Here is a 27,698-nt window from a genome sequence, read left to right on the forward strand (position 1 = left end):
GCAAGGGTTATCGTTCCCTATATGCATGTCTTTGCACTCTCCATGTTAATTTTCATCTGCCATTTGGAAGCCCAATCTTCCAGTTTTGCAAGTTCCTCCTGCAATTTATCACATTCCACTTGAAATTTAATTACTTTGCATAATTTTGTGTCATCCGCAAATTTGATCACCTCACTCAACGTATCTATTTCCAGATCATTTATAAATATATTAAAAAGCACCAATCCAAGTACAGATTCCTGAGGCACTCCACTGTTTACCTTTTTCCACTGTGAAAACAGACTATTTAATCCTACTCTGTTTCCTGTCTTTTAACAAGCTTGCAATCCACATTGCCTCCTATCCCATGACTTTTCATTTTCTTAGAAGCCTCTCATGCGGGACTTTGTCGAACGCCTTCTGAAAATCCAAATACACAACTCATCTACCGGTTCAACTTTGTCCACATGTTTATTTACCCCTTCAAAAAATGTAGAAGATTTGTGAGGCAAGACTTCCCTTGGGTAAATCCATGCTGTCTGTGTCCCATTAAACTATGTCTATCTAAATATTTTGTGATATTCTTTACAACAGTTTCCATGATTTTTTCCGGCACTGAATTCAGGCTCACCTGTCTATAGTTAAACTAGCCATCTTCCAGTCTTCAGGTACAATTAATTTCTAAATACTGTGATAAATATTTAAGATTCACAAATAAGGGATAATTTTTAAGTTCCAGGCAAAGTCGGGTATAAAAAGTACAAGAAGGTCTCAATTCTCTTTATGATGAATTAATTTATTATCAAGGAGATTATAACAACTTGAGAATACATTTTTGGGAGGGTGGGGGGGATAATTTTTAAAGGAACTTCTGCATGTGGACATTTTTTGGCCTGATAGGTGAATCCATACATATTTGGAGTAGGAGACATTTCTCAGGTATCTTGCCCAAATCATGTGTTAGGGTAAATAGAATCTTAAGGTAAATGAACCAAAATTGCCCATTCTTTGTCTAACATGCTGAGTAATTTCTTGTCTACATAGCAAACATTCAAGCTGTAAGTGTTGCGTCCATCGGTTGCAGACGGCTGCGACTGCTCTGCCTTACCTCTTTTTTTCCCCTTTCACTCTCTTTGGGCAAGATGGCTGCCTCCGGTGCCGAGGGCCTCGGCATTTCCAAACCAGCATGGGTGTCCCCATCCGCCATGCTCACTCCCGTGGCCTCCTTGGGCGCGAGCACGCACATCTCCTACGCTCAAATACACATCATGGCGGGAACCTCGGGGGTGGCCCCACCGCATGACATCAGTACCTCCGGGTATATCTAGCCTCCACCTCTGCTACCACTTTGAGTTAGCAAAGACTTCACTTCGCTACTCTGACTGATCTAAGCTGCATGCTTAGACGCCGCTTTCACGCTAAGGGCCTCGCTCCAGTAAGAAGCTCGAGATACCTGCTCCTCGGGGGGTCTCTCGCTTCCAACTTCCCTTTGGGGTTCCTCACTAAGACAACCGCTCCTCGGGAGTCTTTCTCTCTATTCTATTTTCAGGATATTGGACCATTGGGTACTCGCTCCTCGAGGGCCTATCTACCTTTATATCCTGCACCACAGACCTTCGGTCCCACCATTCTACCAACAGGAAGACGCCTTCATTCTGTGAGTACCTCTACGATCCGGTGCTCCTACTCCACCCACCAGCTGCGGCGATACTCGCACTGCGGGCTCCCGCCTATCGTGAACATCTGGGTGAGACTATACTTCTGACCCTGTTGAACATACTGGCACTTCGTGGATCAGTGCCTTATCTTCCTGCTTTCACCATCTATCTACAGTAGTACAATAAAGACTCTATCCATTCTGTGTCTGCTACCTGTGTCAGCCTATCGCAGTGGTTCCCCATGGGGCTCCTCCCCATGGGCGGAGCCATCTCCATTGCGACCAAGGGTCCACAATGCCTCAAACACAACAGTAAGGAAAAAAAATACCTGTTGTCAATCTGCTTCAAAATATTAAGTCTGACTTGTTTTGTATCAAAGAGTCCTAGGGGTTAGATTCTGATGCTGTAGTTTTGAACAATTTGAGGTGGATAACTACCAGATTTTTTTCAGAGACCAGACCAATGAGGCAGGGGGTGGGAGAGTGGAGGTGGTTTATTAATTTTGGTCAAAAGATCCTGTAAGATGGCCCTGGTACAGTTTGATTTAATAGCTCACCTTGAGGCCCTTGCAATTGCTGACTAGGGTGTGTATTTAGTATACCTCCTCTTTCTCCGTCAAATAGCCATCCCTCTGCTCTTGTCAATGTGCTTTCAACCTTTGATGATGATCTGAAGGACCTTACTTGGCGATTTTAACCTTCACATTGATGCCTACCCACTTTCTGATCATTGTGAAGTGGTTCTCAATACTATGGAAGCATTAGGATGGACTCAAATAATTCAACAGCTAACCCATAAATGTGGGCACACTTTAGATCTTATTTTTGTAAAAACCAATGGCCAATTTTTAAGAATTACAAGACTGTACCATAGTCCCTTGGTCTGACCACTCCCTAGTTGAATTTCGGGACATGATGGAAAAGGTGTATATGAATTATAATGACCAAATAATCGTGATTAATAAACATAGCTGATGTGATACTGATGCACTCAGGGAAACTTAGCTACTAAAGTTTGAGGGAGCAGAAGTATCCTGTGCTGATGAGGCTTTCATATTCTGGAGACAGTACTTACAGAAAGCCTTAAATCAAGTGGCTTCCATAAAATGTAAGCCTATTAACAGTTGGCATAGAGCACCATGGTTTCATGCAGAGTTGATCCCTATCAAACAGTTGAGATGGATGGGCGCACCTTTGGAAATCTCATCTTCTAAGTGATAACAAAGCTTATCATTCCAAGCTAAATAGGATCAGAGCAGATCTTGTAAAACTTCAATACTTTTCCACCCAAATCCAGTCCACATCTAGACAGTTGTTTCACATAGGGGCAGATTTTAAAAGCCCTATGCGTGTCGAGCCTATTTTGCATAGGCCCAGCGACACGTGCAAGCCCCGGGACTTGAGTATGTCCCGGGGCTTGAAAAAAGGGGCAGGGCGGGTGGTCCGGGGCGGGGGCATGACCAGAGGCCTCCATAGGGCCTCTAGGCTGGGGGATTGCGTGCCAGCACTCGGCCGGCACACACGACCTACTCCTGCCCAGAGGCAGGTGCAACTTGCATAACAAACATATGGGGGGGGGGGGTTAGGTAGGGCTGGGGGGTGGGTTAGGTAGGGGAAGGGAGGGGAAGGTGGGGGGTGGAAGAAAAGTTCCCTCCGAGGCCACGCCGAATTCGGAGCGGCCTCAGAGGGAACAGGGAAAGCCATCGGGGCTCCCCTAGGGCTCAGCACGTGCAAGGTGCACAAGTGTGCACCCCCTTGTGCGTGCCGACCCTGGATTTTATAACATGCGTGCAGCTGCGCACACTTGTTATAAAATCGGGCGTAGATTTGTGCGCGCCAGGTTGTGCGCACAAATCTACACCCGCGCGCAAGTTCTAAAATCTGGCCTATAGTGAAGACATTTACATCATCACCCACTAGAAGTAAAAATTTACATGATAGATTGAATCCTAATGTAATAGATCATTCCCTGTACGTACCAGGATCAGTCCAGACGGTGGGTTATGTTCCCCGTCCAGCAGATGGAGTCAGAATAAAAACTCGAGAGGGGGCACTATATAAGCCCCTCCCCTTTCCTCAATCTTCAGTATTCTGACTCCAGCAGATGTGAGCAGGGGACTCTGCGGTCCCCAGTGCAGGAGATTAGGTTTTCTAGTTTTCTGTTTTCTTTTGCTTTTTTCTTATAAAGGGATCAAGTAAATAAGTAAAAGGTATAATTTTGAAACAATTTAGTTTTCTGAGGAGACTCAGCAGGTTTCTGCCTTTTGAGTAGTGAGGTGCTTGCTGCCAGGTCTGTACCTCGTTTCTTTTATTCCCCCCCTCCCCCCTCCGTTTTTTTCATGGCACCCTTCTTTGGGTATTGGGGGAGTGTTGGGGAATTTTCTTGTGTTAAAAAAAAAAAAAAAAATTTTCCTCAGGTTTTCTTGTTGTACTCTCTGTATTTGGGCCGGACCCGGGGTGCATACTAGTGGTGCTAGTCACTCCCCCTCCCTCCCCCGTTATTTTAAATTAGTTTCAGCTGCTACCGACCCACGGTTCGCGAATCCTTCTCCCGGGACCGTCTGACGCCGGGAGGTTTAGTTCTTCGGCGCTCTCTCTGGGTCGGTGGGGGAGGGGTGGTCTGTGTGCCCACGGCGTTTCTGCAGTGCGAATCGCGCGCTCTTTTTCCTGTCAGTCCTTTCAAAAAAAAAAAAAAGCCGAACAGACCATGCCACGCTCCTCTGAGTGTTCTGCCTGCAGCAGGCAGGCTGGTCGGTTCTCACGGGAGGGCCTCTGTGACTCCTGCATTTTTTAGGGTGAAGTCACCGAAGGACAGGAGGACGAGTCCGCGGGTCCTCGCTGTGAGGACCGCGCATCTCGAAAGCGGCAGGTCCCGTTCCCTCTGAGCGCGGGAACGGCGGCCATTTTGTTTTCGGAAGGGGAGGAAGATACTGAAGGCCCGACACCGGTGTTGCCCTCTGGCTCTGTGCCACTCCCTGGCCTAGAACCTGGCGGTCGTGGAGGGGAGCACCAGGATAGTTTTCCTCAGGGACCTCTGGAGTTTTCTCCCGAGTTCGTGCTTCTTATGCACCGGGCTTTCTTACAGTGCAAGTCTCAGCCCTTGGAGACTCCTGGGGGACTCCCTCCTCCCAAACGGGCGCGTCTGGGATCGTCCCTTGAGGGGTCTTCTTCCCAGGATAGGGCGTTACCTCACGCAGGAGATCCAGGACCCTCCCAGGTCCCGCAGGCCCCAGTGGGTGGCCCCAGCAACCCCCCGACAGGGGACCCGCTCCCGGATGCAGAGGATGACCCCACGTTCACTTCTCAGGTGGAAATCTCGCACCAAGGGGGTCCAAGCGGTCAGCAAGGTGGTGCGATTACTTCGGTCCCTAGGGTGGATCATCAACTTTCCCAAGAGCAGTCTCGCTCCATCCCAGTCGTTGAATTTTCTGGGTGCGCGCTTCGATACCAATCTGGGACAGGTGTTTCTAAGCGAGGACCGGGCACATGCCTTGCGCGAACAGATCCTCCAGTTCCAATTCTCCAGGCACCCACAGCATGGAACTACCTACAGGTACTGGGGTCCATGGCCTCCACCATAGACCTAGTCCCGTGGGCATTTGCGCATCTGCGTCCTCTTCAGTGGGCCTTGTTATCCCGTTGGAAGCCAGTGTCGCGGGAATTTCAGGAGGTTCTCCCAATACCGACTGTTGCAAGGCTCAGTCTCCGCTGGTGGCTGGTTCCTCGCCACCTAGCACGAGGGTTCTCCCTGGAGGTCCCAGACTGGGTGGTCGTCACCACGGACGCAAGTCTGACCGGCTGGGGAGCGGTCTGCGGGGCGGATTCCATTCAGGGCACTTGGACAGCGGAACAGTCCCGGTGGCCCATCAACCGTCTGGAAATGAGAGCGGTGCGCCTGGCGTTGCAGGAGTTTCTTCCCTTGGTCCACCATCGGGCGGTCAGGGTCCTATCAGACAATGCGACCACGGTATCGTACATCAACCGTCAGGGGGGCACAAGGAGCCGTCACGTCTTGCTGGAAGCGGACAGACTGATGCAGTGGGCGGAGGTCAACTTGAGTCATCTGGCAGCCTCTCACATTACAGGCGTGGACAATATACAGGCAGACTTCTTAAGCCGACAGTGCTTAGATTCCGGAGAATGGGAGCTTTCCGAGGAAGCGATGAGTCTAATAACCTCCCGCTGGGGAACTCCTCACATGGACCTCATGCCACGGCTGCAAACGCAAAGGTCCCTCGATTCTTCAGCCGACGAAGAGAATACGGGGCGGAAGGAGTCGATGCCCTGGTTCTACCGTGGCCTCGGAAGATCTTACTGTATGTCTTCCCTCCGTGGCCCCTGGTGGGGAAGGTTCTCCGTCGCATAGAGAGCCATCCAGGTCCAGCCATTCTAGTGGCACCGGAATGGCCCCGACGGCCCTGGTTTGCGGACCTTCTTCATCTAGCGGCGGAGGGACCCCTGCGGCTCAATCATCTCTTCCACCTACTGCGACAGGGTCCTATATTTTTCGAGCAGGCAGATCGCTTCTGTCTTGTGGCTTGGCTTTTGAGAGACACAAGTTGAGACGCCGTGGATACTCTGAGGGAGTGATTTCCACTCTCCTAAGGGCACGCAAGACGTCTACCTCTGTCACTTATGTGCGCGTCTGGAAAGTCTTTGAGGTATGGTGCCAGGAGCGTTCTATTCGTCCGGTCTCTGCTTCGGTGACGCAAGTCCTTTCCTTCTTGCAGGCCGCTCTGGATTTGGGGTTAGCCTATAATTCACTTAGGGTACAAGTTGCGGCGTTAGGGGCTTTCCTGCACAATGGGCAGGACTCAAGGCTGTCGGCTCACCTAGATATTGTACGTTTTCTGCAAGGTGCTAGACACCTGAAGCCACCCTTGAGGCTGCCTTGTCCGTCTTGGAATCTTAACTTAGTACTTCGTATACTGAGCGGGCCGCCTTTCGAGCCTCTTAGGTCGGCTTCTATCAAGGATCTCACCCTCAAGACAATATTTCTGGTGGCTATCTGTTCGGCCCGTCGTATTTCCGAGCTTCAGGCATTGTCTTGTCGTGAGCCATATCTTCGCTTTACTGATGGAGTCTCTTTACGCACGGTCCCGTCGTTCTTACCAAAGGTAGTCTCAGCTTTCCATATTAACCAATCTGTCGATTTACTTCCTTCGCTTCGACTGAACCCAGGGAACTCTGCAAGCTTGATGTCAGAAGGTGTCTCCTTCAATATCTATCGGTCACTAACGAGTTTCGTCTCTCGGACCACTTATTCGTACTCTGGTCGGGTCCTCGGAAGGGTCATCTGGCCTCCAAAGCAACTGTTGCCCGTTGGCTCAAAGGGGCGATCTCAGCCGCATATCTTGGGGCCGGGAAAATCCCTCCAATTTCTGCTCGGGCACATTCACTTCGGTCCCAGGCGACTTCCTGGGCGGAAAGTTCTTCGGTATCTCCCCAGGAGATCTGCAGAGTGGCCACGTGGACATCTCTCCACACCTTTGCGCACCACTATCGTTTAGATGTCCGGGCACCAGCAGGGGTCCCCCTTCAGTCTTCTTTTTTCTGCGCAGCAGTAGCCTCGCGGTAAAGAAGCTCTGAAGAGATTCCTGACAGGAATTTTCCTCACGGAATTACTAAAAGTTAAATTGCCCCACAGGGGTCCCTCCTCTAACTTTTCTCAGTCCGCAATACTTTGGTAAGTTTTTACCCATTTTCCGTCCATTACCGTCCAGTTTGGCCCTCGCGGTCTACTGGCCGTCGACCGTACCGCGACTCAATTTTTTCCATGGCTATGGCGTCAGAGTTTCATCTGTGCCCGGACTGTACCTGCACCATGTCTATCACAGACCCCCATAAAGTCTGTGTAATGTGCCTAGGACGTGAGCACGATGTCTTGACCTGCACCAAATGTGCCCTAATGACACCGAAAGGTCGCAAGGCCAGAATGCATAAGATGGAACTTCTCTTCCATGCTCAAACCCCGACTCCGTCCATTGCATCGATGTCATCTGAACCGGCACCGTCAACTTCGCGCCAGCATCGACCACCGACCGGTGACCGACTGGCATCGATGACTTCTTGGTCATTGACACCCTCTACTCCCCCTCAGGATCGAGGGGATCGTAGGGAGAAACATCGCCATCGACACCGTAAGACTTGGACCATTGAGGGAGCGAAATCATCGACCTCGCCATCGTCCGAGCCGCTGTCAAAAAAACCCCGTCCAGGAAAGGCACCGACCATTCCTGCGACCGGGTCATCGAGGCAACCTCACCCGATCGGGGATCGGGAGCCGCAACTCCACCTTTAACGGTGGTCCCTCCGGCTATGCTTCTGCCTCCTTCTTCTGTTCCGGAGCCGGGGCTGCTTGCTCCAGGTCTCTGAGAAGAACTGGACCGGATGGTTCAGGAGGCCATCGACAAGGCGATGCAACGTCTTCAGGTTCCTCCGGCATCGGCACCGCCTCTGGAACCGATCATCGACCTGATTCTGGCAGTGCTGGCACCGCTGCTATCCAGGATGAATGCGCTTATGGCCGCTTTTCCACCGATGGATCTTGGGTCTCTGATGGCTCCGATGCCCTCCCCACTGACAGCATCTTCGGGAGGAGAAACACCATTTCACATCCCTCCATCGGGAGTTCTGCCTCAGCCATCGATGCCAATACGTCCCTCGCCACCGACCCATCCATCGGTGCCGATATGTCCGGCGCCACCGAGTCATCCATCGATGCCTTCGATGCCTGCACCGGTGTCTTCGATGCCATCATCTGTGCCTCCAATAATTCCTCCGATTCCTTTGGAGCCTAGACCGGGTCCTTCAGGTATCCAACCACCCTGTCCCCCTCTAGTTCCTAGAGGGATGGGTACAGATCCTTATGATACCTGGGGTGATGATACCTCAACAGACACCGATGATTTACCTTTACCACCTTCACCTACTGAGAGTAGAAAGCGTTCTCCCCAAAAGGACCTTTCCTTTATAAATTTTGTGAAGGAAATGCCTGAATTGGTTCCCTTCCAATTACAGATGGAACAGGATGATAGGCACCAAATGATGGAGTTGCTCCAATTCCTGGATGCCCCTAAAGTAATCACCTCTATTCCCATTCATCAGGTCCTTCTTGATCTCCTCAAGAAGAACTGGGAACATTTTGGATCAATTGCTCCAGTACACAGGAAAGCTGACACTACCTATTTGGTACAGTCAGCCCCAGGTCTTCAAAAATCACAGCTTGATCACCACTCGGTTGTGGTAGAGTCTGCACAAAAGAGGGCAAAAAGGTCAAAGCCTCACTCTTCTGTTTCTCCTGGAAAGGAACAGAAGTTCCTAGATAACATTGGTCACCGAGTATTCCAAGGAGCCATGCTCATCTCCCGAATTGCCACCTATCAGCTTTATATGACCCAATATAACAGGGTCATTTTCAAGCAGATACAGGATTTCTCAGACCTCTGCCTCAGCAATTTCAAGAACAATTACAAACCCTAGTAAACAAGGGGTTTGAGGCAGGCAAGCATGAGATTAGAACATTTTATGACATTTTTTACACTTCTACCAGAGTGTCTGCAGCTGCTATTTTGGCGAGACGGTGGGCCTGGCACAAGTCTTCTGACCTACGCCCAGAAGTACAAGACTGGTTATCCGACCTGCCTTGTGTCGGAGATAATCTGTTTGGTGAACAGATTCAACAGACAGTGGCAGAATTAAAGGATTATCATGAGATCCTAAGACAGCTCTTTTTGATGCCTTCTGACTTTTCCTCAAATCAGCCCTTTATAATGGACTCTAGGAAAGCATTTCTTCCGCCCGAAGAAGTCTTACCCGCCACCAACCAGATCCCGTGCCACGAGACCTTATCAAAAACTGCAATCTCGTCAAGCCCGTAAGCAAAAACCACAAGCAGCTTCTCAACCAGGACCTGCTTCAGGTTTTTGACTTTCACCTAGAGAGCAGAAGCCAGATTCCTCTGTCGCACATACCAGTGGGAGGTCGATTGTGCCACTTCCACAACATGTGGCATTCAATCACATCTGACCAATGGGTATTGGCAATCATTGCTCAGGGTTACCATCTGAACTTTCTCGCCCTGCCACTGGACTCCCCACCTCTACAGATGTGGAGAACATCTGAACACTCCATTCTTCTGGATCAAGAGGTTTCCCTCCTTCTCCAGTCAAGAGCAATAGAACCCATTCCATACTCTCAGCAAGACCTAGGGTTCTATTCCCGGTACTTCCTAATCCCCAAAAAATCGGGAGGCATCCGTCCTATTCTGGACCTATGGGCCCTCAACAAGTACCTTCAGCGAGAAAAGTTCAAGATTGTCACCTTGGGACCACTTCTACCTCTTCTACAAAGAGGAAACTGGCTCTGCTCTCTGGACCTCCAGGACACATATACCCATAATGCAATAAGTCCAGCTCATCGCAAGTACCTGAGGTTCCTAGTAGGCCCCAAGCACTATCAATACCGAGTGCTTCCATCCGGCCTTGTGTCTGCACCACGAGTCTTTACAAAATACCTCGTAGTCGTCGCAGCCTTCCTCAGGATACAAGGTGTTCACATCTACCCCTATCTGGACGACAGGTTAATCAGGGCTTCCACTCAGCAAGCTGCTCTGTTGTCCCTCAATCTAACCTTACACACTCTAATTTCGTTAGGATTTCTCGTCAATTACGACAAATCCTACTTAGTCCCATCTCAAACCTTGTCGTTCATTGGGGCAGACTTGGACACCTTACAAGCAAAGGCTTTCCTGCCTCGACAATGAGCACTGACTCTTGTATCTCTTGCTCACCAGCTGCAGTCTCAGCACTCTGCGACTGCACGCCAATTTATCGTCGTCCTGGGACACATGGCGTCCTTGGCCATGACACTCATGCACTGGACTCTGAGGTCTCAATGGACTCAAGCTATTCAGCCTCTGTCGGCCATTGTCCACGTCACCGACTCACTCCATCTGTCTCTCACCTGGTGAAAAATCAGACCAATCTCCTCCAGGGATTGCCCTTCCAGGTTCCAAATCCTCAAATCATTCTCACCACCGATGCTTCCAACCTCATGTGGGGAGCCCACGTAGACGATCTGCAGACACAAGGCTCTTGGTCTCCAGAGGAAGCCAAACACCAAATAAATTTCCTGGAACTTCGAGCAATCAGATATGCTCTCAGGGCTTTTCAGGATCGCCTCTCAAATCAAGTCATCCTGATTCAGACGGACAACCATGTGGTATATCAACAAGCAGGGAGGCACAGGCTCCTTCCTTCTGTGTCAGGAAACTGCGCAGATTTGGGCGGAAGCTCTCTCCAATTCGATGTACCTCAGGGCCACCTACTTGCCGGGAGTGGACAATGTGCTGGCAGACAAGCTGAGTCTCATCTTTCAACCGCACAAGTGGTCTCTCAACCCCTCAGTAGCGAACTCCATCTTCCAACAGTGGGGATATCCTCGGATAGACCTCTTTGCATCCCCACAAAACCGCAAAGTGGAGAACTACTGCTCTCTCATTCGGCACTGCCTGTAGCTTTCAAATAAGACTGAAGGGGGAACCCTGCTGGCTGCAGGGTTAATGCCATGCTGGGCATGCCCAGTAGGGGCCAGTCAAAGTTCTGGAAACTTTGACAGAAGTTTTCCGTGATTGGGCTCCATCCTGTGATTTCACCCATATGTGAGAACTAACATCCTGCTGTCCTGTGAGAACACCTGTTACAGGTAAGCAACATTTGCTTTTCCCAAGTTACACCGGCTATCTGCTGGCGCGCGATCCCCCAGGCCAGCGGCCTTGCAGAGGCCTCTGGTCACGCCCCCAGACCGCCCAATTTTTCAAGCCCCAGGACTTATCCGTGTCCCGGGGCTTTACGTGCGCTGCCAGGCCTTTTGAAAACAGGCCCGGCGCACGTGACCCCCCTACGCACGTAAATCATCCTGGATTTACGCGCGTAGGGCTTTTAAATCTGCCCCAGAGTGTATGTTTATATATAGCCCCATGATGATCACATGTTCAGTGTGTCACGCATGTGAGAACCATCTGTCAGGTGTGTCCCGGCCGAAAAAAGGTTGAGAACCACTGGTGTAAAGAACCATTGGGCTATTTAGATTGCAGCTTTGTTTCCAGCAAATGGTGTTCTTAGAAGTGTTTTATGTTTTTATGTCTTATTTATGCTATACTGCTGTTTTAGTGTTTTTATTTGTGCTGTTGATGTCTGTAATGATTTATGGATGTTTTATTGGGAACCGCCTAGAAATGCTAGGCAGTCTATAAATCTTAAATAAATTTAACAAAACAATTTATTTTCCGTACAAAAGTGGCCTTTTGCAAACTTGCCCACCTCTTATGTGGCCGAATTTACATGTATATGTCATGTTAGTGCATAAATTTATCTGGATTTGTGGGAGCAGAATTGTAGCACAGTTTTGAGTTTACATGCATGCTTTACAAATATTCAACTGTATGCATATAAATTACCAGGAAAGTTTTGTGCGCTCATAATAGCAGACATAACATATGGGGTAGATTAATTGGGACAATTTTCAAAGTAGACTTGTGCACACAAGACCACATTGAAAATTGATTTAATATATGTGCATATTTGTGGCAAACGTTCTGCAGGATGTTTGAAAATGATCCTAAAAAGGTTTGGTTACTGTTGTATGATACCATTTCATATAATCAATGAATAGAGTGATATAAACTAGGAAGGTGATATAAAAGGTAAAACCTAATCCTCCAGTGGCACAATTTCCAGCAACTCAACCCTTCGTATGTCTATTTTAGCTGATTTTTTTCATCCCACTCCTTGTCTTTCAGAGTCCCATGCCCTGAGCAACTACACCGACATAAATTTTAAGAAACTTTTGTTACATTTTATATTGAAATTACATGGCCACAGCATAAAACAGAATTCCAAAATTAGCACTACAACAGTATGCTGTCAGTAAATCTATTACAAACAATTTATTAATTGTTATGTTGCTTTAATGTACACAACAGCTTTGCATTAGGGCTTCCTTGGTAGAGCCCTTAAAAGCTAGGGTGGTAACATCAACTTGCTCAAGATTACTACAAAAACATGTGAGGTAGCTTAAATCCCATTTGTCTACAATAAGGCTAGGCTGTAAAAGCCCAGTCCTTCTGTCATTTGGAAGTGGCACCACCCCCTTGACTCTTATCTCAGTTATGATTTAGCACTGTCACCATCATAGGGAACTGGCAAAGGAAAGCTGTCAGATTAGCCAGTGACGTTTTAAGCTTTGGAACGAGTATGGCATGAAACGGTAGGGAATCTTTCCTGCTCCCAACAGCATTTCTGCTGTATCAGATGGGGGTAGGTGGGGCATATTGGAGCTCCTTGGAAACTCTATTGAGAGTGAAAGAAAATTGGAGTAGATGGTACTCAGCCCTGAGTGGGCCATTTATTCTTCATGCCACTTTTGCCTATGTCAGATTTTAACAGATGATTGCTAAAAAAACAAAAACAAAAACAAAAACATTAGTACTTTTTATCCTTTTGTATGGTACAGATTTAGCCTATGCTTGCATTATTTAAATGGCTGGCAGCATTTTGTTCTCCTTTTAAATTAATTTTTCCTCCTTTTATTATTTGAAGAACTCTTGGCTATCTGACACACAACTTCACCAGGATTAATTTGTATCAGAAGCAGCTTTAGCATGACTTGAGAGTTGATGAAACCAGTTCCTAGATGCTTGTCTATAGTCAGTATATTGGCCTTCTGCCAAGCTAAATGAAAACTTTCTTCATGCCTCCATTGAAAACCTTCAGCAAAATTATTTCTTCTCTTCTTTTTCAGGTTCTTTAAGGAACTGGAAGCAAGGCACCAAAAAACCATTCTTATAGATGATATAAGTGATATTGTAGAGAAACATGCAATGGCAACATTTGACCCCTATGTAAAGTATTGCAGTAATGAAGTTTACCAGCAAAGAACCCTTCAGAAATTAATGTAAGAAGTCTTGCTTGCTTCATATGTTATATTTAATTCCATTATTTGCCAGTTTAATTTCTGTGAACCAATTTACATTGATGGCCAGTGTCCTAGATGTTTAGCATTTAAATCCCTAATTTTTATGCTTTCTATAATTGCTCTTATTTCATATTCATCTTAGGATTGGTATAATTGATGATGCTGGTGAAGATTGAAGTGTTTTGGTAGAATGGTTTGGGTAGTGTGCACAATGCATTTCCCCTTTTTATATACTACTCATTGGTATTAATCTCTCTCCTTTTTGGACATTTGGACATCAAAAGATCATGGGATAAAACTCATTCACCCCCAGCCATTAATTTGGCAGGTCTGGATCTATGCAAAAGTTTATGTGCCCCCTTCCTTTGGCTTGCCACTCCCACCCCAGATCTCCAAACCTGCTGCTGACATTGCCCCCCCCCCCCCCCCCCCCCCCCCACACACACCAACCTCAGGAAGACCCAATGGTTTCACACACATGCTCATAGTCCTATCCTGCTTATGACAAATTTAATTTTCCTGTCAGCAGGAGAGAATGCCAACTTTACAAAATTCAATGTTCACCATTCCTGATAGCTCAAGCTGTTGCAAGGCTGGCTCTGTAGTGTATTAGTACAAGTGGATGAGTAGCCTAGTGGTTAGAGTAGTGGAAAGCCAGGGTTCAAATTCCACCATTGTTCATTGTAACCTTGGGCAAGTCAGTTCACCCTTCATTGCCTCAGGTAAAACTTAGATTGTGAGCCGTCTGAGGACATGGAAATGTCTACATTACCTGAATGTAATCTGCTCTGAAGTATCTAAAAGGCAGAATATAAATCAACATCAAGTGCTAAGATTAGGCATAAACAAACAAGTTAAATTATTAGTAGTCTCTTCAGGAAGGCTGCTGAGCTAAAGTACTACTGTAGCAAATTTCTGAGGCATCGACTGTGACTCTCACTCAGTGATGATGACATTCGCCTCTAATGGACAAGAAGTGGATCATGTAATTCTTACTAGTTATTTCCTATTAGATGTAACTCTCTTTCATTGCCATTCTTAAGACTGACTTAGATCTGTTTCACTTTTTTGAAAATCTGAGACAAGATAAAATCCTATCGCAAATTTTTTTTCTCCCAGCTCGACAAATGCATCTTTCAAGGAAGTGTTATCTGGCATAGAGTCCAATGAAGACTGCAGGAGTTTGCCTATGATATCTTTCCTCATTTTACCAATGCAGAGGGTGACGCGCCTCCCCTTGCTAATGGATGTGAGCATATTACCTTTCTTATGCCATGCTTTTTTTTTTATCAGTCCTGAGGGAGTGTTAACAGAAGCTGTTTCTACTAGTGAGTAGGCAAGACTTGTGGGTATTAATTTTGCTGGGAAAGTGTGATTAAATCTCTCAAAGAAATTTGTTTGAGGGTTGAACCAATATTGTGCATGTATATTTGTGTGCTTGGAAGTAGTTTGTGAGCTTGAATGATTTGTGTGTGTAGCATTTAAAGTTTTCAATTTAATTCTGAGTATATAAGTGTGCTGGGAAGTAGTTTGAGAGTTTGCAAAAGTCACTTACAGCTAAGGTGTGAGAGCTGGTTCCTGGGCAAGTAAGCACTAGTGTTTGATTCTCACTTGCCCTCCCCCATCACATTTTTTTGTCACATATTACACCTATTAGGAGTCAGGGATTTACAACAGCATATAATTAACCCTTATTTTAGTATTTGACTAAATTTAGTCATGTTGCATATGACTAATTTTAGACCTGTTGAATGCAGGGCCGGTGCTACCTGTTTTGCTGTCTGTGCAAATGATTACTGTGCTGCTAGCCCTGACTACCACCACCAAACCCCTGTGGGTTCTAATGGAACCATTCATGGACTTCTCTTTTTCCTAACAATAATTTTGTGTCTGAACATAGTTTACAGGTGCAGTGAGGTTAGAGTAAGGTTACCAGATTTCAGGTGGGCAAATTTGGGAGACATCTTCCTAGTACTGCCAGTCATGGGCAAGTAGGTCATTTGCGGGGATGAGTGGTTATCTGATGGACTGTCCCCAAGGAAAATTCAAGTAATCTACTCTCAAAACATACCTAAAAGCACATTCTTTGAATTGTAAAACTTTCAACCCCAATAAAAAGCCTCAGGGCTGATAGGTATATCCTATAAAAAGAGAATTAATTGTGCACCAGAAAAATAAATTAGCTAACAAAATCTAGCTGTTATCTACATGTAAATTCTACATGTAGTTCTACATGTAAACCCCACCAAACAATGTGTTAGAGAAATACATCTCAGAGACTTTGAATTGGTTTCCAGAGCCAGTGCCAAGGGTATTAGGTTCAGCCATGGTGCCTTATAGCCTTGCGCCCCTCCCTCCACCATCTGCCATCTCCATAAAAATTAAATATTTATAATAACAGATTTTACATGAAAAGGACATTCAAAGTGCAGTCTTCCAAAATGTGGAAGAGTAGCCTAGTAGTTAGAACAGTGGGCTGGGAACAAGGCAAGCCAGGGTTCAAATCCCGGTGGCATTCCTTGTGTCCTTCTACAAGTCACTTCACCCTCCATTACCTCAGATAAAACTTAGGCCTGGATTCAACAAATTGCTATAAATATAGCAGAAATAGCGCTCGCAATAAAAATAAATGGGCATAATTAGGCTAATTTCCTGTGTACCACATCACATAGTCATTTTTCGTGAGGCATGTTGCGTCAGCACGGCTCGCATCGATTAATGTGTGGTGCATTCATTTTCTGGTTTATATATACCGGCTTCCTGCAGCTGCTTCTTTGAGGGTGTGTCAGGCGTTTGGAGACAGGAGAGGAGAGTAAGTAAGTTGGTGATAGTTGGTTAGAAGTTAGCGAGTTCTGAGTGAGGTGTCCTGTGTGCTTCTTTATCATCGGTTTCTCTTTCCTTTGTCTTGTCTTTGATCTCTGTGCGTGTGTGTGTGTGTGTAAGTTTTTGTTAGTTTGTCCTGTATGTCTGTCTTTATGTCTTGGTGAGGCATGGTGGTAAGTCAGAGGAGTGGTGAGACAAAGTGGTGAGAATTGATAATGAGGCAGAGGAGGAATGCTGTTGAGGAGGAGTGGTAAGGCATGGTGGTGTTGAGGAGTGGAGAAGATGAAGCAGGAGAGGAAGGTCGCCAGGAGAAGAGGGGAGGAGGGAAGAGAGGGGGAGGGAGGACGAGGGCAGGAATACTACGTGGAGGAGTAGGAATAGGGACAGGAGTAGAGAGAGGCAGGAGGGGAAGGGAGGAGGACAGCAGACTAGGGATAGACAGGACAGGGGGAGGAAGGGAGGGGAGAGAGAGTAGTGGGAGTGAGAGTGAAGAAAGGGAGGACACCTCTCTGGAAGCCCGTTCTGGCAGCCAGGCAGCAGGGCACGCTCGTCTGAGGGCTTTGAAGTTCAGCGTGGAGGATAATTAAATGATTATCACAGGGGTCCTTGAACATTAAGCCATGCTCTTCGGGAACTGTGCAGCCAGGACCTTGAGGGCATCCAAGGGCCAAGTCTGGCGCACCATTGCCCAGGCTAACTCCATGTGCAGCAGCTTGGAGTGGGGAGCAGATGGCCCACAGATACCATGTCATAAAGGTCCAGTTGAAAACCAAGGTGTCCAACAGGATAAGCATATGCAGCAGACTGGAGGAGGAGTGCTGACACCAGTGGAGGAGTGTCTCATCCCAATGGCTGGGATCAGATGTGTGTGAGGGAATGGCTGAGTGGCTGGACACCAAGCAAGCCGGAACTGGTAAGTTCACCTCACCTGTAAATGGCAAGGCTGTTACAGTTGTCCACATCATTTGGCATAAGATGCGCATGTTGATTGAGATGCAAAGTGTGCATCTCATGCCAAATGGTACATGTGTACTTCTTGGCTTTGTTACTTATGTCTTCTTTGTTTCCACAGCTCTCACCAAGGAGTCTGCCAGTTGTAGCCATCAAGCCCTAGGGACCCAACAACACAGCAGCACTTTTCCATGCCCCCTTCCTAATGGACACACAGACACAGGTCAGCGAGGAGGAGAAGGAGGAGCAACACCAGCATCCTGAGCACAGCCAGATGCAGGAACTCCTCTGCTCAGCAAGCCCATTCAAGGTCAGCCTAAATATATCAACCTTCGTGGAGAAACCAAGCCTTCAGTGGGAGCCAATTGAGGCATGCAACCTCTGTTGAGCACACGATGTCACCAGCATGAGGCAGCATGCACTCAGCAGGAACAGCCCACCAGACTCCTCATGACACTTTTGGAGGCCAAAACATCAGCTCGTGCTGCCACCACCACTAGCACCAAGAGACACCATCAGACACTATAATGTATGAGCAGCTGATCTGGCTGGAAAAGAGGGATACACCTCCACCACATATGGGCAGAGCTAATGCACCTGAGGACTGTCAACAATTAAACCCAGGCCCTGCATAATCAGACAGCACTGCACACACAAGCTCTGACAATGGTCGCGAAATCATTTACATAGTAATGACAGCAGAAAGCAAAAGCAATGCTGGTCTTTGGGGTAGCCCTCCGGCCATTCGATAGCCCTTTCGGACCTGCCGCTTGAGAACGGCAGATGTGACAGGACGGACAGAAGTCGAGGACAGGCGATGGTACTGGAACTTGGAACAAGACAAGAATTCGGAGACTTGGATAAGGCTTGAAGACTTGGACAAGGCTTGAAAACTTGGACAAGACGAGGTTACTTGGAACTTAGAACTCAGATGAAACGAGAACACTTGGAACTTGGGAACTCAGACGAGACAAGGACACTTGGAACATGGATGAGACGAGGACACTTGGAACTCGGAGGAGACAAGGACATTTGAAACTCAGACAAGACAAGGACTCTTGGAACTTGAACGAGACGAGGGTAAGGACTCAGGATACTCAGAGACTTAGACTGGCACTGCCCCTGAGGGCACCCTATACAGCTGACAAGGGCTGGTCATGGACCACTCTGGCCCACTGCACTCCCTACACAACCTGAAGAGGCTAGTCACGGACCACACGGAGAGCAGGGCATGCGCAGGACTGAGGCTCAGGATGGAGGAATCCGGGCAGTGCTCGAGGAAGGATCCAACCGGAAGAGGACTCCAGCAACCGGAAAAGGACACCAGATCGATATGGATTTACTCCCAGGAAGGTCGGCTACAGGCGAGGTCCGGGGCGAGGCAAAGCTGAACCCGGAGCTAGGAAGTAACAGTTACTTCAGGATCAGGACTGGAACGTAGGACATCAGATTCAGGACTTGGAATTTGGAACTCGGAACATCAGGGTCAGGACTCGGAACTTGGAACATCAGGATCAGGACTTGGAACTCGGAACATTGAAAACAAGAATCTTCCGGAGGCTTGCGCTCTGGACATCAGAGCGTCTGGACATCTAGAACATTTGGGCATCAGGAAACTCTTGAGATGAGGACATCAGGGCATCTAAAGGCAAGGACATCTGAAGACAGGAACATCTTGAAGACAGGACAGATGACGCAGGAACCATCGCGAGACCAGGACATGGAATGAAGATGAATACAAAGGATCAGGAACCACATAGGAAGACAAAGGAAATCCCACGAAGAAACAGAGTGCCTTGAAGAAGCGAGGATGGATGTCAGAGCCTCCTGGATGAAGAGCTCCAGCTAGGTGACATCTCAGAAGACCTGGAGTGGAATCCAGGGCTGGAATCATCACTTGCACAAGCAGCAATAAGGTCTTGACTGAAGATGGTCCCACGCAAGTACCAGAACAAAGCAAGCAGGGACTGAGTTGGAAATGACAAGACGGAGGTCCTACAAACCCAAGGACCTGGAGTTGCTGTGGAGTACACTCGGATTTGTTATTTACTCCCTGAAGCTTGAGGATACTTGGCGATGAAGTTAGACTTGGCACTGGATGCGGAAACTTGGGTGCAGGTGCCTCCTGCAGGTAATAAGGAACCCAGGAAGAAAATCCAATATCACAATGGGAAAAATGGAGATGGTCTCTGGAACAGTGGCAGTCACTTCCTGTAGGTCCAGACAGTTCCAGGACCGGACTAGACTTGGAGATCTGGTTGCAGGCGCCTCCTGCAGGTCATGGGATCCAGACAGCTGAGGAGAAACAGAGAAATGAGAATAAATTTGGCTACAAGCAAGGTATCAAATGTCCATGAAACTGGGAACAAACAAGCTGGCGCCTCCAGCGGGTCAAGGGATTCTTAGGAAAACTGGAACCAAAAATTCTTTTAAAAAAAATTCTTGGTGACGAATAGATGCTGGTGCCTCCTGCAGCTGGTAAAAATTTTTTTTTTTTTCAAGAAACCTGGCGCCTCCAGCGATTCGAGGGATAAACAAAAGGTTCAAGACACAAAAAATTCAGAAAAAATACTTGAATCAGGAACTCTGAACAAGGGGTGGGCCCATCACAGGAACACGCTCACCGGACACATGGCCTATGCAATCTGTTGTGGGAGTGCTAGGGAGCGGTCCCGATTCCACGGATATTGGTGTGCCCTTGGACCACAGCGCGACAGCAGAGAGTTCCGTAGAAGCGCCATGGGAGGCAAGACGTGTCCAAGCATGGGCGGAACAGGCTGACCAATGGAGTCCTGACCTCTGTCAAACCTGCACGCGGGTGAGACCCATCAACGCAATACTGGTCTCTGGGGTAGCCCTTCGGCCACTCGATAGCCCTTTCGGCCCTGCCGCTTGGGAACGGCAGATGTGATAGGACGGACATAGGTTGAGGACAGGCGATGGTACTGGAACTTGGAACAAGACAGGAACTTGGAGACTTGGACAAGGCTTGAAGACTTGAACAAAACAACACTTGGATGAGATGAGGACACTTGGAACTTAGATGAGACGAGGACACTTGGAACTCGGACGAGACGAGGACACTTGGAACTTGGAACTCCGTTGAAACGAGGACTCTTGGAACTTGGAACTCAGACAAGACAAGGATACTTGGAACTCAGATAAGACGAGGATACTTGGAACTTGGACGAGACAAGGACACTTGGAACTTTGACGAGATGAGGGTAAAGACTCAGGATACTCAGAGACTTAGACTGGAACTGCCCCTGAGGGCGCCCTACACAGCCGACTAGGGCTGGCCACGGACCAGCCTGTCCCACTGCGCACCCTACACAACTTTGAAGAGGCTGGTCACGGACCACGCGGAGAGCGGGACATGCGCAGGACTGAGGCTCAGGATGAACAAGGAATCTGGGCAGTGCTTGAGGAAGGATCCAACCGGAAGAGGACTCCAGCCACCGGAAATGGACACTGGATCAATATGGATTTACACCCAGGAAGGTCAGCTGGAGGTGAGGTCCGGGTGAGGCAAAGCTGAACCCGGAGGTAGGAAGTAGTGGTTACTTCAGTATCAGGACTGGAATGTAGGACATCAGGTTCAGAACTCGGGACGTTGAAAACAAGGATCTTCCGGAGGCTTGCACTCTGGACACCAGGACATCAAGGTGTCTGGACATTTAGAACATCTGGGCATGAGGAAACTCTGGAGATGAGGACATCAGGGACGTCTAAAGACAAGGACATCTGACGACAGGAACACCTTGAAGACAGGACAGACGAGGACGCAGGAACCGTTGAGAGACTAGGACATGGAATGAAGATGAACACAAAGGATCAGGAACCACAGAGGAAGACAATGGAAATCACACTAAGAAACAGAGTGCCTTGAAGAAGCGAGGATGGATGTTGGAGCCTCCTGGACGAAGACCTGGAATAGCAGAGAATCCAGGAGCAAGCAGCTCCTTGCGAAAATGGACTGAAGGAAGGCCCTCTTTATAGGGCTGAAGAGGAAACATCTCGAAAATGTCAGCAGGAGGAGCCCAGGAGGACTACCCACCTCTGGCACTTTAAATAGAGCAGAGAGATGCGGCCACACCCCTAGGAGGAGGCCAGAACCTTGGAGAGCGGCATCCATGCCGCGAAGGAAGGAGCAGACTCAGATATCAGCGGCTCCCTGCCACAAAGAGGACTGAAGATGGCAGCTTCCAGGCCGCATGAAGAGGAGCTCCAGGGCAGCTCCCTGCCGCAAAAAGAGGGCGTCGGAAGTGGCCTCCAGGCCGTGAAGAAACAGCGGAGTTGCCGGTGGCCTAGCCGCAAAGATGGCCCTGAAGTCGGCAGCAGCTCCAGTGATGGTGGAAGAATGGCGGCGGCCTCCAGGCCAGGAAGAGGAACATCAGCGGCAGCCTCCGGGCCGCAAAAGGAGGGCGGCAGTGGCCTCCAGGCTGCGGGATGAAGAAAGCGGGCAGCAGCAGCGGAGAATAGCGGCGGCCTCCAGGCCGTGAAGATGGACGGGGGCGGTGCTCAGGCCGCAGGAGAGGTGACGGCGGCGGCTCTGGGCCGCGGAGAGCAGCAGCGACAGCAGCAGCCTCCCGGCCATGAGAAAGGTGGTAGGGATGGCGGTAGTCCCGACTACCACGGAGGACAAGTGGCAGAGAGGTGAGAGGCTGCTTGTGGGCCTATCCCACAAGCAGAATCATAACAAAATTGGAACTGAGATTTATCTCATATTACTGTGCCCCTTGATCTGCAAGTCATAAATGCCACAAATACCGACGTTGGCCAGATTTTGCCTATTGGCTGCTTCAAGGCCATTTCTGAAAAAGAGGTGCATTCAGTTAATTTCACATACCATATCTTGAAAACAGAAATTGTAATATACTTCCTTCTTCGATATGTACTTGTGATTTCTCTTCTATTCTTCATTATAGCGGCGAGACCGCTTTACCGACTCATACAAAAAATGCAGGCACATGCACTCAGTGCTTTTATAGCAACCAATATGTGTTTGAAAAAAATGCCCTCATTGACTCGAGAATTAATATTATAATTTTGATTTTCATAATATTCAAAACATCTGTATAAATAGTTGAACTATCACAGGTTTGTTTCCATTGATTTAATTCACAATCTCAAAAAAAAAATTTTTATTCATCCAATTTAAATTTTTGGGCATGCATATATTAAACACTGTCAATCTGATCATTTCTGATTTGTTTTCATTCAAAAACGAAAAGTGTTCTTTAATGGATTTCCAAAAAAGTCTGTTTCTTCAAAAAACATTGTGGTCTATAATATTACAGAAAGGATGTGCATTCAATGCCAGTATTCATACCCCAAGCTTCAACACTGTTCTGGCTGGAGTAGTTTTCTGTCCTGGTCACCTCCCCTTATATCACGTTCAACCCGATCTATGACACATCTCAATCAGAAAATTCATGTTGAAATTCTACACAATGCAATATCATATGTGCTTCCATCTTTGTTTTTTAGACAGCTTTTATGTTCAGACAATCGAATTTTGAGAGCTCTCATAGTTTTCCCCACATATAAATGAGGGCAGGGACATAGAATGACATAAACTACAAAATCCATAGAGCAAATGGTGAACTGATATAGATCATTTTTGCAATGATTATATGGATTCAAAAATTGATTGGTTTATAACATATTTGGGGAAAACAAACATTTCCCACATTGGAAATGTCCACGCAAATGGCAAATGTATTGATTACTGACTGTACATATTTACTTGGTCTTTTCTGGGGTTTGAGGACTGTAGTTGAGGTCTGCATGAACAGCTGAGTAGTGGGTCCTACTTTGGCCGAAGCTTTTGGTTTCTTTGATTTTTTTTTATCTTCAGTTCCTTGACAAGAGGAAAGGGAAGATAAGTGTTTCTCACAGGACAAGCAGGATGGTTGTCCTCACAAATGGGTGACATCGAGGATGGAGCCCACCACGGAAAACTTCTGTCAAAGTTTAAACAGAACTTTGACTGGCCCCTACTGGGCATGCCCAGCAAGGCACTGACCCTGCAGCCAGCAGGGGTCTCCCTTCAGTCTTCTTTTTTCCGCGCAGCAGTTGCCACGCGGTGAAAGGAGCTCTCTTACCACGTTCCTGACAGGAATTCGGTTTTTTTCTTTCCGAAGAAAATTTGCCCCTCAGGGGTCTCCCTTCGACAAATTTTTGTCACCTCCGCGAAAGCCGGTAAGTTTTTTGCCGATTTTCATCGACTGCCGTCGATTTTGGCCCTAGAGGCCTGTTGGCACTTACCAATCCCGCGGCTAAATTTGGCCCTAGGCCATGGCGACGGGGTTCCGTCGTTGTCCGGATTGCACCCGGACTATGTCAATCACAGATCCCCATCGGGTCTGTGTTCTATGTTTGGGAAGTGAGCATGATGTCCTGACTTGCACTAAATGTGCCCTAATGACACCTAAGGGTCGTAAAGCCAGGATGGAGAAGATGGGGCTCCTCTTCCATGCACCCACCCCAACGCCATCGATAGCATCGACGTCATCGGAACCGGCACCGTCGAAGTTGCACCACCATCGTCAACCCTCCGGTGACCGTCCTCCACCGATGACTTCTCGGCCGTCGACTCCTGTCCCCTCCCCGGATGGGCGAGGAGATCGGAAGGATAAGCATCGCCATCGACGGCACAAGTCTCGGCCCGTCGAGGATCCACAACCATCGACCTCTGAACAGGCCGAGCCACCGACGAAAAAGCCTCGGTCAGACCTGGCACCGTCCACGTCTCGTTCGCAGGCACCGAGGAAACCCTCACCCTCCCGGGGTGCGGGGGCCGTGATCCCACCGGTTACGGTGGTACTTCCGGCCCTGCCTCAGCCTCCCTCTCCCGTCGAGCCGGGTATGGTTACCCCTGGTCTCCGGGCAGAACTGGACCGGCTGGTCCAGGAGGCCATCGAGAATGCGATGCGAAGATTCCAGCCTCCACCGGCACCGCCTCCGGCACCGATTCCGGCACCGCCTCAGGCACCGACCTCAGCACCGACTCTGCCACCGAGGAGGGAACCGACCACCGAGCCTCTAGTGGAAGCGTTGGCACCGATACTAAATCGTATGGAGGCACTCATGCGCGCCCTTCCATCGGTGATTCCAGTAGCACCGACTACACCATCATCTCCGGAAGGACATTCATCGACAGGAGAAACACCGTTCCGGATTCCCCCGTCCGGTGTCGTTCCATCGGTGCCTTCACATACCTTTCCACCGATTTATCCTTCGGCTCCATCGATTCCAAGATCGGCACCGATTCCATCGGTACCCCCCGAAGCCCTCGATGCCGTTCACAGTTCCGCTTGCAGCACCGATTCCATCGATGCCTTTGGATCCTCTACCAGGTCCTTCAGGACTGCAAGCCCTACATGATCCTTATGATACCTGGGGTGATGATACATCTTCAGATACAGATTTACCATCCCCACCATCTCCTACAGAGAGTAGAAAACGATCTCCTCCTGAAGATCTCTCCTTTATAAATTTTGTAAAGGAGATGTCAGAAATTGTGCCTTTTCAGCTGCAATCTGAGACCGATGACAGGCACCAAATGATGGAGCTGCTCCAATTTCTGGATGCCCCAAAAATCATCGCTTCCATCCCCATTCACCAGGTATTTCTGGATCTTTTAAAGAAAAACTGGGAATCACCTTCATCTGTGTCACCAGTTAATAAAAAAGCTGACTCAACATACCTCGTTCAGTCAGCACCAGGATTTCAGAAGTCTCAACTGGATCATCGCTCTGTTGTAGTTGAGTCTGCGCAAAAGAAGGCCAAGCGCCTAAAACCACACTCTTCCACTCCCCCTATCAAGGACAACAAATTCCTTGATAGTGTGGGCAGGAAAGTGTATCATGGGGCTATGTTGATATCTCGCATAGCTTCATACCAACTTTATATGACTCAATACAACAGAGCTATCCTTAAACAGATGCAGGACTACGCTGACACATTACCGGACCAATACCAGCCACAGCTTCAAGCCCTCCTTCACAAAGGATTTGAAGCTGGGAAGCACGAGATCAGAACGGCCTACGATATCTTCGATGCTTCCACGAAAGTCTCAGCTACTGCCATCTCAGCCAGACGTTGGGCTTGGTTAAAATCATCCAACCTTCGCCCAGAGGTCCAGGATCGTCTAGCCGATTTACCCTGCTTGGGGGACAATCTGTTCGGAGAACAGATTCAACAGATTGTGGCGGAATTGAAGGATCACCACGAGACGTTGAAACAACTTTCGTCTGTTCCATCTGAGGTATCCTCCAAACCACCACCTAAGAAGGACTCTAAAAAGTCATTCTTTCGGCCACGTCGTTATTACCCTCCGTCGACTAGGCCTCGTCCGGCTCGATCCTCCACCAGACCTCAGCTACGCCAACCTCGGAAACAAAGACCTGCTGTAGCCCCACCTCCCGGGCCTGCGGCAGGCCTTTGACTTCCCGATACGGAGCACATGCCATATCCCACTCCCCCACATCCCTGTAGGGGGTCGTCTGTGCCACTTTTTGCAGCATTGGATACGGATTACCTCAGACCAGTGGGTGCTGGCAATTATCGCACAGGGTTACCACCTCAATTTCATAACTCTTCCGACAGACTCCCCGCCTCTTCAAGCATGGAGTCTATCCAGCCACTTGACTCAATTACAACAGGAAGTATCCCTTCTTTTGCAATCAAATGCTATAGAACCTGTCCCTCCCTCTCAACGAGGCAAGGGATTTTACTCCAGGTACTTCCTAATTCCAAAAAAGTCAGGAGGGCTACGTCCAATTTTGGACCTTCGGGCCCTCAACAAGTACCTTCAAAAAGAAAAGTTCAAGATGGTAACCCTGGGCATGTTACTCCCTCTGCTGCAAAGAGGGGATTGGCTATGCTCCCTCGACCTCAAGGAAGCTTATACCCATATTGCGATAACACAATCCCATCGCAAATATCTGCGGTTTCTAGTAGGCCGCGACCATTATCAATACCGAGTACTACCTTTCGGTCTGGCATCTGCTCCACGAGTCTTCACCAAATGCCTCGTAGTTGTAGCAGCATTCCTCAGGAAGGAAGGTGTCCACGTATACCCCTATCTGGACGATTGGCTAATCAGGGCCTCCACCCCTCAGATTGCCCGGTCCTCCCTACAATTGACAATCAACACACTCCTTTCCTTAGGGTTTCTTGTCAATTACGAGAAATCTTGCTTCGTCCCATCTCAAACCTTATCTTTCATTGGGGCAGACTTGGACACCTTACAGGCAAAGGCCTACCTTCCGCTTCAACGGGTCCAAACTCTCATGTCCCTAGCTCACCAGCTCCAGTCTCAAGATACGGCCACGGCTCGCCAGTTCCTCATTCTCCTAGGACACATGGCATCCTCGGTTCAAGTCACTCCCATGACCCGACTAGCCATGAGAGTAACACAATGGACTCTACGACACCAATGGATTCAAGCTTTTCAGCCTCTGTCCTCCATAGTCACAGTCACACAAGCGCTGCGCCTATCCTTAACCTGGTGGACGACTCAGGTCAACCTCCTTCAGGGCTTACCCTTTCTTCCACCGGATCCGCAAGTAATCCTAACCACCGACGCTTCTCACATCGGTTGGGGAGCCCATGTGGACAACTTTCAAACCCAAGGGTTATGGTCCAACGAGGAAGCCGAACACCAGATCAATTTCCTGGAACTTCGAGCAATCCGCTATGCGCTCCGCACTTTCAAAGATCATCTCTTTCATCAGATAATCTTAATCCAGACGGACAACCAAGTGGCCATGTGGTACATAAACAAGCAGGGAGGCACAGGCTCCTTCCTTCTGTGTCAGGAAGCTGCGCAGATCTGGGCGGAAGCCCTCTCCCACTCCATGTACCTCAGGGCCACTTATCTGCCGGGAGTAGACAATGTATTGGCAGACCGGCTGAGCCGTGTCTTCCGACCGCACGAGTGGTCACTCGATCCTCTGATAGCGACCTCTCTGTTTCACAAGTGGGGTTCTCCCCGCATAGACCTCTTTGCGTCCCCTCAGAACCACAAAGTGGACGATTACTGCTCTCTCATTCGGAGCCAGCACTCTCGGCCGAGGGATGCATTCTCCCTCAAGTGGACAACCGGTCTGCTCTACGCATTCCCTCCACTTCCTCTTGTGTCAAAGACTCTCGTGAAGCTACGCCAGGACGGAGGAACCATGATCCTGATAGCACCTTACTGGCCACGCCAAGTATGGTTTCCAATACTCCAGGATCTCTCCATCCGCAGGCACATTCCTCTGGGAAAGGACCCGCATCTGCTCACTCAAAACGACGGATGCCT

The 27,698-nt window shown here is 48.5% G+C and overlaps 1 protein-coding gene across 3 annotated transcripts in view; it reads left to right on the forward strand.

Moving 5' to 3' along the window:
• The window catches only part of ARHGEF26 (Rho guanine nucleotide exchange factor 26), a 445,885-nt gene that overhangs the window by 206,314 nt on the left and 211,873 nt on the right, over nt 1-27,698 (forward strand). For all 3 annotated transcript variants that reach the window (XM_029615042.1, XM_029615040.1, XM_029615041.1), the window contains exons 6-7: nt 13,439-13,591; nt 14,732-14,861. In XM_029615042.1, the coding sequence (XP_029470902.1) occupies nt 13,439-13,591; nt 14,732-14,861 (283 nt within the window). The remainder of the gene's footprint in view (nt 1-13,438; nt 13,592-14,731; nt 14,862-27,698) is intronic.

Source organism: Rhinatrema bivittatum, chromosome 9, assembly GCF_901001135.1.
Source record: "Rhinatrema bivittatum chromosome 9, aRhiBiv1.1, whole genome shotgun sequence".
Classification (NCBI taxonomy): Eukaryota; Metazoa; Chordata; class Amphibia; order Gymnophiona; family Rhinatrematidae; genus Rhinatrema; species Rhinatrema bivittatum.